Below are 19,646 nucleotides of genomic sequence, written 5' to 3'. Positions count from 1 at the left end.
ACCTTTAGGACAAGTCAGGACAAGCAATAAACATGGTTACAGAGTGCTGCATGCATCCTAACAACAAATAACGTAATTTCTGATGACAAAGCATCGCATACCTCTGCGTTCTCAAAATTCCAAGTCAGAATGAAATAGGCCCTGCACTTGTATAGGCATTATTTGTTAATGACGATATGGAGAATTAAAGTAACTATTTTACTGAAATAACTCTCTAAAATAACTTTAAAATAATCAATAATAATTCATTTCTCAAGGTGAACTGGACTTAACATACTTGCATGGGAAAATAAAATCTTTGCATTCTTCCTTCACGTTATATACCTCTCGCTACAGGGCAAACAATAAAGTCCCAGTCAGCGACCACAACAGTCCTTCCAGAGAAGGCAGCAATTAACTTGCACTCCTTCCAATCTAGTCATAGATTCATAGAGTGACACAGTGTGGAAACAGGCCATTCGGCCCAACATGCTCACACTGGCCAATATATCCCAGCTACAATAGTCTTGCCTGCCCGTGTTTGGTCCATGTCCCTGCAAACCTGTCCAAGCCATGGACCAGTCTAACTGCTTAAATGTTGGGATAGTCCCTGCTTCAACTACCTCCTCTGGCAGCTTGTTCCATACGCCCACCACGCTTTGTGTCAAAAAGTTACCCCTCAGATTCCTATTGGTGCTCACAATGTCATCTCTATACATTGGAGAAAGTAAATACAGATTGAATGTTAGCTTTGTGAAACATTTACAGAAATGACCTAAATTCTCTAACTTCGTTAAATTATCTCCTTTTTCTGTCTGTAACCGAATTGGCCATTTTTGCCTGTCTTCATTTTGGCTCAGGTTACCTTTTTCTGTGAGCATTGTCTAGCCAGTTGGACATGATCCAGAGCTTCACTATTAACAACTCATGACATTGACAGAAGCATAATGTGGTTCTGGAGACAAGAGACTACAGAAGCTGCAATCTGGAGCAAAATACAAACTGACAAGGGGGGGGGGGGGGGGGTATATGATTTGTCGATGTTTCAGGTTGAGACCCTACATGAGGTTATTGACTATAATGTGGCTCAAGCTGACCCTCTAACTGCAGCATTAATTTTTAAGGTCTCCCCCAATCAGACGTATTCCCCTTGTTAAGGTCATGTCCCACTTGGCGATTTGGCGACTGGCGGCATCATATTAGTGTCGCCAAAAGGTTTTGAACATTTCAAAATCCAGCAGCGACAAAAAAATGTTGCGACACTTAAAAAAATACCGCGTGTCAATGCGTCGTCACGCCGCGTCACCACCGTATCACGCCGCAAATTTTTCGGTGACCTGATACATCAGTCAATGATGCCGGCAGTCGCCAAAAAAAATCGCGAAGTGAGACAGGCCCTTTAATCCTAACTCTTTGCTGCTACTGAAAACTAACTTGTTTTCAGTCTTTCACAATTCTGACCAATGATTTTGGATCAGAAGCATTACCTGTTCCTCTTTCCACAGATACTGCCTGACCTGCTGAGTATTTTCAGAAATTTTTATTTTTATTTCAGATCGTCAGAAGCTGCACTTTATTGATTTTCATATTCTCGGTTATAATTTGGTCATTAGTAAAATATTATTGGTTCCTTAGCATGGACAACTGGTTACATTTTAAACATACCCACAGGCGAACATGCTGCCAAATATACATCTGAAAGTGAGACCACACTATAAAAAAATGAGAACAACACAAAATAAGATAATGTCCTACTCTGAGAGAATCAGGCAGGGCAGGCGACTGCAGTGCCAGAGGCTGAGCCCTTTGCACCCAGCAACCACAGAAAGTGAATGCGCATGTTGGCCTTCATAACAAGAGGAGTTAAGTATAGGAGCAAAGAGGCCCTTCTGCAGGTGTACAGGGCCCTAGTGAAACCGCACCTGGAGTAATGTGTGCAGTTTTGGTTTCCAAATTTGAGGAACGACATTCTTTGAGGGAGTGCAGCTTAGGTTCACAAGGTTAATTCCTGAGATGGTGGGACTGTCATATGTTGATCGAATGGAGCAGCTGGGCTTGTATACGCTGGAATTTAGAAGGATGAAATGGGATCGTATTGAAACATATAAGATTATTAAGGGTTTTGGGGAGGCAGGAAACATGTTCCCGGTGTTGGGGGAGTCCAGAACCAGGGGCCACAGTTTAAGAATAAGGGGTAAGCCATTTAGAACAGAGACGAGGAAACACTTTTTCATACAGAGTTGTGAGTGTGGAATTCTCTGCCTCAGAGGGCAGTGAAGCCCGGTTCTCTGGAAACTTCCAAGAGAGAACTAGATAGGGCCCTTGAAGATAGCGGAGTCAGGGGATATGGGGAGAAGGCAGGATCTGGGTGCTGATTGTGGATGATCAGCCATGATCACGTTGAATGGTTGAAGGGTCGTGTGCCCTACTGCACCTATTGTCTATTGTCTAAATTCCATCAACTATTCCCCAGCCCACCTGGCCAATCAATCAAGATCCTGCTGCAATTTTTGACAACCATTTTCACTATCTGCAATACCACCCATTTTAGTTATCTGCAAATTTGCTAATCTTGTCATGTACATTCTCATCCAAATCATTGATATAGATGACAAACAGTAATGGCACCAGCACCGAACACTGAGGCACACCACTTGTCACAGGGCCCCAGTCAGAGAAGCAACCTTCCGCCATCACCCTCTGCTTCCTTCCACGAAGCCAATTCTCTATCCATTCAGCTGTCTCAAGTCAAGTCAAGAGAGTTTATTGTCATGAGTCCCATATAGGACAATGCAAATTTTGCTTGCTGCAGCACAACAGAGTATTGCAAGCAAAAATACAGAACAGTTCAGTTCAATATACACATAAGTAAGCAGATAAAGTGCAATAGGCTGTTACAGTTCAGAGTGTGTTTGTTGGTGAGTTTAATAGCCTGATGGCTGTGGGGAAGAAGCTGTTCCTGAACCTGGATGTAACAGATATCAGGCTCCTGTACCTTCTGCCCGATGGTATTGGAGAGATGAGTGCATGGCCAGGATGGTGTGTGTCCTTGATGATGCTAGCTGTTTTTTTGAGGCAGCGACTGTGATAAATCCCTTCGATGGTAGGGAGACAGCTTTCGTCATCCTTTTCCGTTCCTGGACGCTCAAGTTGCCGAACCAAGCCACGATGCCACTGGTCAGCATGCTCTCTACAGTGCACCTGTAGAAGTTTGAGAGAGTCCTCTTTGGGGTGGGAGATTGCAACCTTCACGTGGTCCGCCCTGTTTCTTCGAATGCAATCAACCCGGCATGCACAGTCAAATAAGATCAAATAGAGCAAGTTGTCCGACACACTTTAGGCTGTGCCCTCCATACGCAAGGAGGAGGTTTCTTCGAGGAGGGAGGAGAGGAGAAGAAGGAGGAGAGGAGAAGAAAGAGAAGAAGGAGAAGAAGAAAGGAGAAGAAGAGAAGAAGGAGAAAGAGGAAGTCCTTTTTGACATACCAACTCTCCGTAGTTTTCTCAGGAAGTAGAAGCGCTGATGTGCTTTCTTTGTAATTGTATCAGTGTGCTGGGACCAGGAAAGTTCTTCGGAAATATGCACACCCAGGAATTTGAAGTTCTTGACCTTTCCACCATCGTCCCATTGATGTAAACGGGATTGTGGGTCCCTATCCTACCCCTTCCAAAGTCCACAATCAGTTCCTTGGTTTTGCTGGTGTTGAGAGCCAGGTTTTTGCGTTGGCACCATTTGGTCAATCGGTCGATCTCACTTCCATACTCTGACTCGTCCTTGGTCCCCTTGATTTAGCTAGAATTTATGGGCCTGAGCTATAGGGAGAGGTTGGGCACACTGAGACTTTATTCCTTGTAGCCCAACGGGCTCTGGGGTGATCATATAGAGGCATATAAAATCATGAAGGGAATAGACAAGGTGAGTGCACAAAGTATTTTACCCATTGTAAGGGAATCACAAACTGGAGGGCATAGGTTTAAGGTGAGAGAGAAAAAAGTAACTAGGAATTAAAGGAGCAACATTTTCACACAGGGTGTTAGGTATATGGAATGAGCTGCCTGAGGAAGTAGTTGAGGCAGGTATTGTGACAACATTTCAAAGATACATGGTCAGGCACATGGATAGAAAAGATTTCGATTCTTATGATCGAAAAACTGTCAAATGGGTCTGTTTTCAGTATGTCTCTGAGACTCTATGTAGACATTTCTACTTTAATCATCGCTGATCCTGGATTCATGGAGTAATGGTGAGAAAAAACACAGCAAAAGCAATAAGGACACATGGGAGACACTGTAAAAGGTGCAGGCTAGAGCAAATCCTACCTTGCCATCTTCTGAACAAATTCCGATATATTCTCCACTTTCATCCAAGCTAATTTGATTCACCTTCACAGAGCTCTGAAATGCAGTAATTAAAATAGAACATGTCACTGATCAGTGGATCATGAAACAGTCTAATTCCTCTCATTGGGCAATCATCCGGACACATTTAGTGTAAAGCTAGGAAAGAAATCTGAAAATGGGGCAATTGAAAATTTTCATATGTTAATGAAATTAAAACATTTGTAATTGATGTATAATCTAATGATATTCAAAATGAAAATCAGATGAGATAAAACCGAACTTTCTAGATTAATCTCACTTGATCAGCGTTCTTATCTATAGTCAGTGAGTGCTGGCACTCTTTCACACAGATTTGAACACAATGTATTCACATTAAATTGGGAAATTACCTAAATGGTGGTAAATTATTTTCAAAATCCAAATGGCGCATGATGTCAGAAATGGAACTCATCAAGCCAATGACTCCAGCCACACACCTAAGTCCATGAATCATAAATTCTCATTGAAAGTGGCTGCACAAAGGGTGAAAACCCTGCATTACTTTGTGGTAAAATAGAGCATATCAATCGGTGGATGAAAGAAAGGTATCATAGAGATCAGAAACAGAGTAGGAAAAGCTAATCAGGAAATAATGAAGAAGGGTCTCGACCTGAAATGTCACCCATTCCTTCCCTCCAGAGATCTGGCCTGTCCCGCTGAGTTACTCCAGCAGTTTGTGTCTGTCAGGAAACAATGATGCTCATGTGCAAGATGAATAAAAAACTTGACACATTTGACTTGGAGCAACGCCATACAATTATCTTCCACACACACAGCTAAGGGTTGGAGGTAAAATGCCCAAGTTTTCTCAGCTCACGAGTAACCGTTTACAAAATGGCCTATTAGAAAAAGGGATGAAGTGAGGGAGCTTTCCATTATTAGCTATAAAATATAAAACATGGCAATAATTAAAGTTCCCCAATATTATGATGTATCCAAGAGAGTTAGATATAGCTCTTCGGGCTAACGTAGTCAAGAGACATGGCGAGAAAGCAGGAACGGGGTACTGATTTGGGATGATCAGCCATGATCATATTGATTGCCAGTGTTGGCTCGAAGGGCCGAATGGCCTACTCCTGCACCTATTTTCTATGTTTCTATTAACTGGGATTGTCTTAATGTGAATGAGGTAGGGTATTTTCAAGTGCATAAAAGAGAGCTGTAGAAACAAGGAACTGCAGATGTTAGTTCTGCTAACAATAAACAAAAGCCACACAATGTTGGAGTAACTCAGTGGGTCAGGCAACATCCCTGGGGAACATAGATAAGTGACATTTCAGGTTCTGACTCCCCTTCAGACAGTTTGTGCCAATATTTTCTATTTGAGCAAGGTTATACTGTACCTAATCTTAGAAAATGGAGGCAGGCAAGTGGTGAAAATGCCAGCAGGAAAGTATTTTGGAGATAGTGGCCATAACTGTGTAAATTTAATTGAGTTGTGGAAAGGGATAACGAGGGTCCAGAAATTAAGGTTCTGAGTGAAAAAGGCCAATTTCAATATTATACAACAGACCTAGCAAAATTCAGTCAGAATGCAGCTACTCACAGATAAAGGGCCTGTCCCATTTAGGCGATTTTTTCGGCGACTGTTATAGTCGGAGCAGACAATAGACAATAGACATTAGCAGGTCGCTGAAAAACCGGTGACTGGACATCCCCCTACAACAATGTCTACAACAACCTACCACCTAGTTGACGTCATGCTACCAACAACCGGCGACCGATTAGGATGTCCACCTATGACCACACCTACGACAACCTACGTCCACCCATGACAAGCTACAACAAGGTACAACCCTGTCGGCGGCAACTTAAGACAATTCAGTCGCCGCTACCTTTCGCCGGTTGACGTAGGTAATCGGCAATGGAATTCACCGAAGTCAGCACCAGCAACAACCTACGCCACCTGGCGACAAACTGCGCCATCCTGGCGACAACCTATGACAGCACCTACGTCAGGAGAAGTCAAGCTACGCTCATAGGCATCAAGCCAACTGGCGCCGGTTGTCGCCGAAAAGTTTTGAACATTTCAAAATCCAGCTGCGACCAGAAAAACGCTACAATGTGCCGACAGCCTGGTCGCTTAAAAAAACACCTAAGTGGGACAGGAGCATAAGTCCATGGGAGTCAATGAGAAGTGGCATCCAGTAAGAGTCAAAGGTAAGGATAGCAAGTCCAAGGAGACCAGGATAATGAAAAAAAAAGCATGTGGCAAATATAAAAAAACTGAAAACGAAGGGGGGAGGGGATCTTTTAGGTCAGGGGTCGGCAACCTTGTTCTGCATAGGGGCCGGGACGCATGAATGTGAACGGATGGCGAGCCACATCTATCACGCCCCCATCCCATCCCGGAAGGCATGCATCAAATCACGTGTTCACATAGATCCTGCCCCTTCGAAGACGCCAACCGGAGCACTGGCCTCTAGTTACGGGCAAAGATGGTTACGGGCGCTCACGAACATGTCACACTTATGGACCATTGCCTTGGCTCTGTCCTGAAGGCGGTGGTTCAAATACTCATACTTACTCATCCCCAGTCTATTGACAACAATGATCCCGACAGTGTGTTTAAGAAAGAACTGCAGTTGCTGGAAAAATTGAAGGTAGATAAAAATGCAGGAGAAACTCAACGTGTGAGGCAGCATCGATGGAGCGAAAGGAAAAGGCGACGTTTCAGGTCGAGACCCTTCTTTGGACTGGTCTCAGAGCAACATCAGCCGCTTCTGAAGAAGGGTCACGACCCGAAACGTCACCTATTCCTTCGCTCCATATTTGCTGCCTCACCCGCTGAGTTTCTCCAGCTTTATTATCTTCCTCCGATCCCGACAGTGAAGCCCAAACACAGCAGGTGCAAAGCTGTGCCGGCAGCTTTGCGCAGGATGCGGTACAGCCAGAGCTCGGCGCTCCCTGGCAGCTCGGCGCTCCTCGGCTGCTCGGCGCTGCTTGGCGCTCCGCCATTGCAGTCACCAGCGCAGGCTTCCTTGCATCACCGTGCGTGGGCGCGTCGGCCTCGAGCCTGGGAGGTACCGGAGGTGAAGGAAGTCAGCAGGACAGATAAATACGGGGAAAAAAAATACGCTGCAGGCCGGACGATTTCGGGCTACGGGCCACATTTGGCCCGGGGGCCATAGGTTGCCTACGCCTGCTTTAGGTGTACACAAAGTGTACATGTAATTATTAAAAATAAATTAGGAGGGCAGTGGGGAGGCTTGCAATATCACTAGCAGACAAGTTCAAGATAAATCCCAAAACATTTTATATGCGCAAGAGGGTACCCAGGGAAAGAAAATGGTTCATTAGGGATCAAACCACAATTCTGTGCCTGGAGCCCGAGAACATAGGGAAGAACAAGGACATTATAGTTGGAGAATTCTAGAAGGACATCATTAAAAGAGGCGTAATAATTTTAGTAGGCTTAAGATAGATAAATCTTCCACAGCCTGATGTGATGTATCCAAAGCTACTATGGAAGGAGCAAAGGAGGAGATTGTGGATTGTGGGGAACAGATTGTTTTTAATTTTTATTTTTATTGCCCACAGGTGAAGTGCAATATGACTCGAGGACAGCAAAAGTGGTTCCTTTATCCAAGAGAAATAGGCCTAAGCCAGATTTGTAGATTTAACCTCAGTGCTAGGAAAGTTATTTTAAAAAACTGTGATGGAAAGGTTTAATGTGCACTTGAAAAGACAGGATTAATAAAAAAATAACATGATTTTACTTTGGGAAGATCTTATCTGACTAATGTGATTGCACTTTTGAAGAGGCAACAAAATGTATTCATGATAGTAGTACAGTTGAACAATCGGCATTTGACAAGGAAAACTGGTCCAAAAGGTTAGAATCCATGGGATTCATGGCGTTGGCAAATTGAATGCCAAACTGGCCTTGTGATAAGAGGCAGACGGTGATGATGGAAGGCTGTTTTAAGGCCCTGTCCCACGATGCGAATTTACCCAAGAGCTCTCCCGAGTTTAAAAAAAAATCAAACTCATGGTAAGTACGTAGAATGTACGTAGCAGGGACGTCGGAGCTTGTGGATGTCTCGTAGCGGCTCGTAATGCTAACAGCAGGTACTCGGGAAACGCGGAAACTCGTGAAGTTTTTTCAACAGTGTGAAAAATTACCAAGAGTAAAAAAATACTCGTGATGACGTACCACGAGTTAGATTTTTTTTTAAACTCGGGAGAGCTCTTGGGTAAACTCGCATCGTGGGACAGGAGCTTTAGTGATTAGAAATCTGTGACCGATGGTGCACCACAAGGATTGGTGCTTAATTTTTACCCCTTATATACAATAATGATTTGGATGTGAATCTGGAAGGCATGATTAGTAAATTTTCAGATGACACAAATATTGGTGGTGTTGACTCACTGCTACATCAGGAAGAAGGGACAAGGGACTCAGAACCATAAACTCCAGGTTCAAGAACAGCATCCTCCCATCAACCATCAGTTTTTTATAACTACCCTAACACAATCCTATCGCAGCACCGATCTGCTCCGGACTGCAGCCAGGAATGAGTGGGTTAACATATGAGACTCTGACGGCACTGGGCCTCTGCTTGCTCAAGTATAGGATGATGGGGTCGTCATTGAAACTTATCGAGTGGTGAAAGGCCTGCATTGAGTTAATGTGGAGAGTCTAGGACCAGAGATCATAGCCTCGGACTTAACGTAATTCAGTGCCACTAAAGGCTGTAGAGACTGTCATTGGATATTTTTTAAAGCCCTGTCCTACGGTACGAGTTCATTCCAAGAGCTCTCCCGAGTTTAAAAAAAAATCAAACTTGTGGTAAGCACGGCGAATGAACCTAGCGGGTACGTCGGAGTTCGGGGACGTCTCTTAGCGGCTCGTAACGCTAACGGCAGGTACTCGGGAAGACTCGCTAACGGCAGATAAGCACGGGAAAATTTGTGAAGATTTTTCAACATGTTGAAAAATGTCCACGAGAGCCCCGAGTGCCGACGAGTGGCCATTACCGTAAATCTCCGAGTTCGAATCAGGGCAAACTCGGGAGAGCTCTTGGAATGAACTTGTACCGTGGGACAGGGCTTTTAGGCAGAGATAGATAGATGCTTGATTAGTATGGGTGTCAGGGGTTCTGGGAGAAGGCAGGAGAATGGGGTTAAATGGGAAAGATAGATGAGCCATGATTGAATGGCGGAATAGACTTGATGGGCCGAAAGGCCTAATTTTGCTCCTATCAGTTATGAACTTACTATGGTGGCTCTAAGTAATACATAGTTACATACTCTCGATTTTTACTGGTTCTCGGATACAGAGTAAAACATACATTTCAATTTTGGTCCCTGTTGTAATATGCCTCACAAACAATAAAACGAATAATTAGATAATAATTTTTGAAAGTGGTATTGGTTGAGAAGAATTACAGTGAGCCAGTCGCGAGATCACCTCTACTTTTCCAACAACAACACGCTAGCTTATCAGTGTAGTAGTTCAGGGCAGCTCATAGGGCCACTGCCACACAGTACCAGCGACCAGATTCAATCCAAATGCCATTTCTGTGGAGTTTGCACACTCCCTGGGATCACATGGGTTTCTTTCAGGTGCTCCCATTTCCAGCCACATCCCGAAGGGACAGAAGTGGCCAATGTCAATTGACACGGGTGTGTGGGTGAGTGGTCGAAACTAGGAAGAGCTGATCAGAAAGTGTGGAACTGCAGATGCTGGAAAATCGAAGGTAGACAAAAATGCTGGAGAAACTCAGCGGGTGAGGCAGCATATACAGAGCAAAGGAAATAGGCAAAGTTTCGGGTCGAGACCCTTCTTAATTGCCTATTGCTCCATAGATGTTGCCTCACCCGCTGAGTTACTCCAGCACTTTGTGCTTTTTGCTCAAGGTTCCAGATTTTGCAGTTCTTTAAGTTTCCTTTCAAATATATATTGTTTGAATATTAATTTAATGCACGTATGATGATTTATAAATAGAAATTTCCGGAGCAAGTGATGATACAAAGTAAACTACAATGAATTGATTAAAATTAGGCCTGCCAAAAGTTTGCACAATGCATTCCAGTCAAACAATGACCAAAAAAAGCTGAATTCTGCTCAAAACTGTAGCTCTGTACCCTCAAGACATTTGCTTACAGGTATAACAGTTCAGCATTTACTGTCAAAATATCTATCCTGTGGGTGCTCCGAGGAACTGAAGGTGGAAAATAGTGTGCTGTTATTCTTCACTGCAACATTGACAAAACTTTGTGTCATTAAATGTATTTAACTTTTTGTGAGACACAGGACGCATGCCCAGCAGAGCCATCCAATGCTTCTTTTGGTTCTCGGTCCAAAGCTGCTACCCAAACTGCAGAACCTTTCCACCATATTCATCAGTTGGAGAAAAGACCATTTCATTCTTGCATCTTACTATTAACTGGACAGGGGGAAACAATTAAAAAACACAATCCATATTATTGCTTTCATATGTTTATCATAGAAAATCTGGCATTTCAAATTTGGACAATACATTCCCTTTCTATCTATGTGCAATATGTTACTGAATTTCTATCACTCCTTTCATATTAAAGCAACTTGAAGATCAGTTACAATATTATTTCCATTTCCATGATGAATGCTCTGTTTGGTCTCTCATTTAAACCTCAAAAGATCCCGCAAATGTAGTGTTTTTCTAACTCTTCACAAATGCTTATTTGTTTTATGACTGTTAGCTTGACAAAGGAAGAGACTTGAAATATTACAATAGATTACAAAAGTGACAATATTGTTAAATAACTTAATTGACTTTAGGGCACCCTTGGGTCGTGAAAGATGCTACATTAAGTTCCTCCTGAAAGCACTGCAAACCTTTGGTCACAGGGTGGCACTATTGCACCTCGAAGTGCACCCTTTTGTACCTGTTGGCTCTGCATTCAAATCTGGACCAAAAATTAAACTAAAGACATTGTGAAAGTATCTTATAGGCCATGCATTTATGTTTTCTACTTCCTATTAAACCCTGACTAAATAATGCAGCTTTGCTGACCACACTGACTAAAAAGTGCAGATCACACTTGCTCCCTCCTCCCTCATAACAGTTTTTCCCACTACGGTCCTCGCAAACTTCATTTTGATGCCTCCAAACTTCTATTCCCCGCTCCCACGCAACCTTTCCCCCTCACTGTTCCCTTCAGTCTGAAACTTCTGGCTCGTTTCCTTGCTCAGACTGTTGGTCACTCCGTTCATAGTGAAGGCTCTTGACACGAGTCAGGCTTGCAGTTTGGATAAAATATTCGGGTCATGTATTTCCTATTGCACTGTAAAAGACTGGCAAGCAACTCAACAGTGCACCTGCTAGAAATCGTATAAAAGCCAAGTGCGCAGCCCACAAAGTATATGTCATATCTGTTTCCGATAACATATCCAATAAAGTGATTCCACCACCTCACCGGAAGCAAACACATGGGAATAATACCTGTAGGAGATGCACAAGTTATTCTTGGTCATCACTGACATCACTAAAGTTGATAAGACAAATAAATTTGTTGCAAAAAAAAAAAAAAAAAAGAACCAGTGCAGAATTCATGAGACTTGACAGATAAACCCCTGAACCTAAACCGTAAAATATGGACAAAATACCCTTATGTATGGATTCTGTCAGCTTTTCGATTTCCTAACTATTAGGAGGACCTTTTAAAATCATATCCTTTTTGGTAATGTCGTCTCCCCTAGCATCCATCACACCAGCGTCCACTGCTCAGATACCCAACAGAAGCTAAAGTGATCAATCAGCTAATGGGTCATTTGTAAAGCTTGCCTTGCTAACAAATAGGTAATTGATTCTTTTGCAAATGTTGCATCCCCATGGAAAATCTGCTTTGGAAGCGTATAATGCGGAAAAAAAACTAATATCTCAAAAAGGAGTGAGTGACTAAAGTGAATGAAGCAGCATGCTATTCTGTTTATTTTCAATGAGTTTTACAGTGCTATTAATCTCACAGTGCAAAATTAAACCATCCCTTAACATCGTTGACATTTGCTTAAATGTTATGCCAAAAATACCACTTAAACGTATTTTAAATAAATAGCTTGGTATCATTACATGGAGGACATCAATGAAGATTGTATGGTGATCCTTGCCAATATTGTAGTTATTCTTTGTAATATTTATTCTTGATTTTATTTGTCTCTCCTTTCTTCAATCAGAGTAAGCAATTAGTGATGTAGGGTTTCAGCCCAATACAACTAGCAATCGCTTGCCTCCACATGCAAGGCTTTAAGTGCCTGTCCCACTTGGGCGTCATTTACGCGTCATTTACGCGACATCATTTATGCGTCATGACACACACGTCATGACGCGCATGTCATGGTGCGTAATGATGTAGGCAGTGACGTGCAGTCGAGCGTGGCACCCCAGGATTTTGGGTTTCATAAAATCTTTGTGTGCCATCTGCGTGACCCGCAAATGACGCCCAAGTGGGACAGGCCCTTTACTCTATGATTTCTTCCAGCAGTTTATTTTTTTGCTCAAGATTCCAGCATTTGCGGTCTCTTGTGCCTCCATATGAACAGATTATGTGACTGAGCAAAGATCTAGCAAACCAACTAAGAAGTGGGAAAACGCTAAATTGTCCATTTTGGAAGGAAAAATGATGGACGCATTATATAAATTTTAAGCATTTGCAGAGCACTGATTTGCTAAGGGATTATATCATATCTGCTTCCACCGAGATCTGCTGTTATAGAATAATTGAATATAGATTAAAATAATTTAACAGTAAAAATCTGGAATAAAAACAAAAATGATGGAAGTACTTGGGAAGTCAAGCAGCATTAGTGGAGAGATGCCAGAATTGTGGAATATTTAGAAAAGTTAATTGATGAGTTCTGAGTCTTCAGTAGTCCTTACATCTTTATCAGCTTCCAGTGATGTGCTCCAGAATAATTAAATATCCATTCCCTTGTTATGTTGTTTCCCTTTTTGTTTTAAGCCTAAGTATATACATTTATTTTTCCACAAGAGAAGGCAATAAATTAGTCAAAGTTTAAATGGAAATTCTTCTAAGATAGAAATAAAAGTACTCGGTCCAACACTAAGTAATGCTTTTACAGTCTTTCCCAACATATGTAGTGTTTCTTCTCCCATTTTTTCAGTGCTGTGAGGTGTCAAAGCTTCCCATTCAACCCAAAACTGCAAACACCTTCAACTCCCAAAATATCCTTGAAACTGCTGCACAGACATCTGATTTGAATATATCCACAAATGAAAAATCATACGTAGAACTAAATAAATTGGCATAACATTTCTTCCACCCTGACCCTCAACACTGGTGTCCCTCAGGGGAGTGTGTTCAGTCCCTTGCTCCATTTCCTGTACACCCATGACTGTATGGTCAAGCACAGCATCAACGCAATCTTCAGTTTGCCGATTATAATACTGTTGTTAGTTGGATCAACAATGCTGAAATGAAGTACAGGAAAGAGATCAAGCACCTTGAGACATGATGCAAGAACAACGAACTCGCCCTGAATGTCAGAAAGTCAAAAGATTTGATTGTTGACCAAAGGAAACGAGGGGGTGAAACACAACTCTGTTCTTATCAACGGAGATCCGGTAGAAGTGGTCAATAACTTCAAGTTTCTTGGCATCCATATCATCAGCATCCTAACTTTGTCCTTTCACATTGAAGCAGTGATCAAGAAAACAAATTAACATATTTACGTGTTTAGTGTCTGAGAAGATTCAGCATGTCCATGTGAACTGTTTCAACATTCTACTAATGGGCTACATTCTGACAGGATACATCTCAGCCTGATTTGGCAACTGCTCTACTCTTGAATGCCTGGACCTACAGAGAGTGGTAAACATAGACCATTCCATCACACACTCATCACTTCCTCCAATCCAGTCCATCTTCACAGTGTGTTGCAACGGAAAGGCTTAAAGTATCGTCAATGAAGCATGGCCATTCCATGTTCTCTCTTCTAACTTATAGGGTAAGATACAAGAACTTGAAAGTCCAGATGTCCAGACTTAAGAACAGCTTCTTCCCCATGGCTATCAGACTCCTGAACCAATTTTGCAAGTCTGAAGAAGGGTCTCAACCCGAAATGTCACCTATTCCTTCTCTCCAGAGATGCTGCCTGCCCCGCTGTTACTCCAGTATTTTGTGTCTATCTTCAGAGTAAACCAGCATCTGCAGTTCCTTCCTACACATCTTACAAGTGTACGTACAGTTGCTGCCGTACACTTGCTCTTAATGCTGCCTTATTTGATTATTCCGTTACTCTAATATTTGTCTGCACTACTTCAGACCACACAACACTCTTGCACCATTCCGCTGTTTTGCACTTGTCATTGTATTTATCATTACTGCATGTACACTGTTTATTTTCTGAGCTCCATGAACAGAATTTCATTGCACCTTGGTGTGTATGACAATACATGCAGCTGAATCCAAATCCGCAATCTGATGTTTGTTCAGAAGTAAACTGGCTCCTCACTGAAGCTTTATAGACAATCAAACAAATCTTGAAATATTCAAATGAACTCAAGCTTGGCCTAAGATGTTGCATGCAGCTGACTTAAAAAATTAGTTTTAAAATCAATGGCTATCTTTATAAAATCATTTTATTTTTCAACATGATTTGAAAAAGGGCAGCCAATATTCTAAAACTAAAATAAAATCTTATAAATTATTACCATTCTGAGGGAAAGTAATTAACATGACAGTTAAAATGAATACCTAACTTCTAATTCACAAGTTTGGTTTAATTAATCAAGCTGAATTAAATTAAATCATTTGCATTCTCTTCTCACTGGACCTCCCTCTGAACAATGTCATGATTTTTATCTTTATTAATGGCAAACTCGTTTTCTAAAATGATTAGCAGACTCAACACACATTGAATGATAATGCAACATCACAATGAATCCCATTATTTTTGTCTTCTAAAAGAAAAAATATTATTTTAAAAGGAGCGAATGGAATGTATGCTTATGATTAACTTATTTATACTCAAGCATAACAAAAATAAATACAAAAAGTAGCTCCCACACAAATTCAGCAGATATGTAAATATATTTTTAAGTTCTTGGAAATGTAAGGCTTTCAGGAAAAAAATACATTAAAAAGATGGAGCAAAAGGCACACAGATTCTTAACATTCAGTTGAAATTCTATCTCCATTAGTTGAGAAGTTAATGATAAGGAGCAGAGTGGAACTTGAGAATCTCCAAAGCCATGAGTGAAATGACAATAAATGGTCTCCAGAGTCCAATCTGGATTATTTCGCTTCACTCTAAAAATGCATGTCCCAATTACTTTTCCACACATAACTGACAGAGAATTACCTCGTCATCTCCATTCTGGCCAGGACTCAAGATTAATCCATTTCGAATAAAGAGGATAAATGGAGGGAATTGTTGTAAATTATGTCTCATCAATCTGAAACACACTTCCTCTGACATACTCACTATTTCCTGATTTTTTATAAATTTCAGATTTTGAGCATCATACATTTTTTGCATTTATTTATTGTACAAGGCAAATTTAGACATTGGAAGAAACTAACACCAATTTGCATTCATAGTGCCTTCAACATTAAGGGGCGGCACAGTGATGTTGCGGTAGAACTACTGCCTTACAGCTCTAGAGACCCGGGCTCTATTCTGACTACGGGTGCTTGTCTGTACGGAGCTTGTACATTCTCTCGGTGATCTGCGCGGGTTTTCTCCGAGATCTTCCGTTTCCTCCCACACTCCAAAGACATGGGTTAATTGGCTTAGTATAAATGTAAAATTGTCCCTGGTGTGTGTAAGTAGTGTTAATGTGCGAGGATCGCTGGTCAGTGCGAACTCGGTGGGCCTGAAGAGCCCCTTTCCGCACTGTATCTCTTAACTAAACTAAATAAGAGATTCTAAAATATATCAGAAGAGCAGAATTAAATAAAAACTTAAAGTAAAAAAATTTGCATACAACCAGTGATCTAAACCTTGGCCAAAGATGTACATTAAAAAGAGTGTAATAGAGAAGGAGGTGCAAATGGACTGTATTCAAAATATTTTTGTCTAGAGATAACATTTCTCTCCTAATTACTTTCCAATAATTAGGCATTGTTAGAATTTTGACAGAATAAGGCATGGATTCAAACCTTTGCTTTTCCCATAGCAAATCTCTGCTGAGCAGTTAAAGGATCATAAGAGCAGCAAAGGTGGAAAGAAAAATAATTAAAAACAGCCGTCGATTTGGACCTTTCTCAAAAAGCTTTGTGCAGTAGGTTCTGGAGCAGAATGTGAAGAGAGTTCAGAGTAAGTGGTTTGCTCATCCTTTCCAAAGAGACAAAAGAACGATATGGATTTATGGAGCAGGAGGTAGTAAAAACAAGGCGGGGAGGGTGGTTAAAAGATGGACAGTAGAAAAGTTAAAAACCTGTCACTTGCAATTTTTGTAATATTACTACACCACACTTACAATGTCGAAGTGTTGCGTCACGTCTCCCTGGATATCCAGCAAATAGACTTTGCCATGGTGTGTCCCCAGTGCTAAAAACTGGAACAGAAAAACAGCGTAGTGAAAGTTATTGAAGAATATACGCAATCTTCATCCATTATTATCAACAGAAGCCATTTATTGTGCTTCATTGAGAAAGCTTACAGGCAACAATTGTTATTCCAAATCACTTCATATGAAAAATAAACATTTGCGCCCATTTCTTTATAAATCTGGAATGCCGCACAAAACCATCCAGACAAATATGTGCCATGGGGAAACTATAGGTGCAATTGGATAGTTACTATCAGCCATGAAGAGATCTAATATTCTTGAAGACAAGAGAAAGCAGGTGCTGGAATCCGGAACAAAATGAAACAGATTACGGCAAGAACTCAGCAGGTCAAAGTACAAAGGTATCAAAGGTATCAAAGGTATTTTATTGGTCACATTCACAAACACCTAGGTATAGTGAAGTGAAATGCTTCTTGCCATTTTGCAGCACATAAAGAAGGAATACAGACATAACATTAATAAGAGTTTTAAACATAAAGAACATCCCCCCACAATGGTTCCCATTATGAGGGAAGGCACAAAGTCCAGTCCCCAACCCCAGTTCACCCATAGTCGGGCCCATTGAGGCCTCCACAGTTGCCTCTACGGAGGCCCGATGTTCCAGGCCGTTCTCGCCGGGTGATGTTGCTCCGGCGTCGGGAGAGTCCTCTCAGTGGCTTGGGAACCCTGGAATGGCTGCTTCCGTACTGGAGGCCGCGGCTTCCAAAGCCAACAAGGCCGCGCTGGTTGGAGCTGCACAACTGGCGATCTCATCTAGAGATCCCAGGCTCCTGGTGTAAAGTCAGCGCCGCTGCCCGCAGCTGGTCGCTCCACAGTCCTGCAGCTCCGCGATGTTTTCCTCAGTGAACTTCAGCTCACCGGAGCTCCAGCGCGGCGACCCGGGCAAGGCATCGCCCGCTCCGCGATAGCGCTCCAGCGCTGTGCCGCCGCCGAAGCCGAGGTTCTGGGCGGTCCCTGACAGGAAACGCCACTCCAGACCCGCTGGTAGGCTGCAAGGACGGGTCGAAGCTGCAGCCCGGAGAAAAGCTGCCTCTCCGACCAGGTAGGGACCCTGAAAGGTAGTTTCCCCCTTCCCCTCCCCACCCCCCACATAAAAAAGTCTAGACCTCCAAACAAAACACTTAACTAACTAAAATAAAAAATAAAAAGATGAAAAGACAGACAGCTGCTGGCTTGGGCAGCCGTGCACAGGACAGCGCCCCCTACGTGGAGTCAAAAGGTCCATGTCAATATTTCAGTTCTAGGGAAGGCTTCAGGACTGAGGAGAAAGACTGCCAATATAAGGAAGTATCAGGAAGGGAAAGTTGCCATTAACCTGGAAAGAGTGCAGAGAGATTTATGAGAATGATGCCAGGACTTGAGGGACTGAGCTACAGGGAGAGGTTAGTTTCCCTTGGAGCACTGTAGGGATGCAATGTGAAAACACGAGGGAAATAGATTGAGTGAATGCCTGGTCTTTTATCCAGGGTAGGGGATCAAGAATTAGAGGGCTTAGAGGTTTAAGGTGCATGGGAAAATATTTCATAGGAACCAGAGACACAGAAATAGGGAATGAGCAGCCAGAGGTAGCAGCTGAGGCAGGTACAATAAACACAATGAAAAAACATTTGAACAGGTACATGGGTAGGAAATGTTTAGAGGGATATGGTTGAAACGCAGGGAATCTTAAATGGGGCTTCTAGCTTAGATGGGGCATCGAGCTTAGATGGGGTATCTTGGTCAAGATGGATGAATAGGGTTGAAGGGCCTGTTCTGACTGAGAAATTGAGAAAAAAGGGATTGCATCCCTACAGGAGGCAGGGTGGGAGGAAGTCTAATCAAAGTAGCTGTGGGGGTCAGTTGGTTCATAAAATATGTCGATTGCAAGGGAAATCAGGCAAAAACCAAGCAACAGTTTTGTTGAACATCTGCACTTTGTCCACAACAGCTGTCTCGAGCTTCCAATTACATCTCATTTCAACTCTTCTTCCCACTTACATGCTGACCTGTTTAACCTTGGCCTTCCCCATTGCTATGAACTGGCCAAACACAAATTGGAGGAGCAACATTACATACTCTGTTTTGGTAACTTGCTATGCACATTGGATTCTTTCCAACTTGGGTACCCCACACCTCCAGTATTCTTCAAAGGTTCAAAGGTTCTTTATTAGTCACACACCAATTGGTGTAGTGAAATGCTTATTGCCAATGCAGCACATAAAAAAAATAGACATAACAATAATAAGTAATTTAAACATAAAGAACATCCCCCCACAATGGTTCCAATTATGAGGGAAGGCACACTGTCCAGTCCCCATCCCCATGTCCACCCTTAGTCGGGCCTATTTTGGCCTCCGCAGTCGCCTTTACGGAGGCCCGATGTTCCAGGCCCTTCTCGCCGGTTGATGGTGCTCCGGCGTCGGGAGAATCCTCACAGCGGCTTGGTATACCTGGAACGGCCGCTTCCTTACCAGAGACCGCGGCTTCCGAAGCCGACAGGCCGTGCTGGATGGAGCTCCACTACTGACGATCTCGGCGAGAGATCCAAGGCTCCCAATGTAAAGTTCAGTGCCGCCGCCCGCGGCTGGCCGCTCCACAGACCTGCAGCTCCGCAAAGTTTTTATCGGCGGTCTCAGCTCACCGGAGTTCCAGTACGGCGACCCAGGCAAGGCATCGCCCGCACTGCGATAGCGCTCCAGTGCTGTGCCACCGCCGAAGCCGAGGTTCCCGGTACGGACAGGAAACTCAGGCTCCAGGCCTGCTGGTAGGCCCGCTGGACGAAAGACGCGC

General features: G+C 42.8%; 1 protein-coding gene across 3 annotated transcripts in view; it reads right to left on the bottom strand.

Moving 5' to 3' along the window:
* The window catches only part of vps41 (VPS41 subunit of HOPS complex), a 179,654-nt gene that overhangs the window by 119,241 nt on the left and 40,767 nt on the right, over window positions 1–19,646 (bottom strand). For all 3 annotated transcript variants that reach the window (XM_055633832.1, XM_055633833.1, XM_055633834.1), the window contains 2 exons: window positions 16,785–16,862; window positions 4,297–4,371 (listed from right to left, as the gene is read on the bottom strand). In XM_055633832.1, the coding sequence (XP_055489807.1) occupies window positions 4,297–4,371; window positions 16,785–16,862 (153 nt within the window). The remainder of the gene's footprint in view (window positions 1–4,296; window positions 4,372–16,784; window positions 16,863–19,646) is intronic.

Source organism: Leucoraja erinacea, chromosome 4 (assembly GCF_028641065.1).
Source record: "Leucoraja erinacea ecotype New England chromosome 4, Leri_hhj_1, whole genome shotgun sequence".
NCBI lineage: Eukaryota > Metazoa > Chordata > Chondrichthyes > Rajiformes > Rajidae > Leucoraja > Leucoraja erinaceus.
Note: the sequence above shows the minus strand (reverse complement) of the source record. Positions and strands in the feature narration are given on the sequence as shown.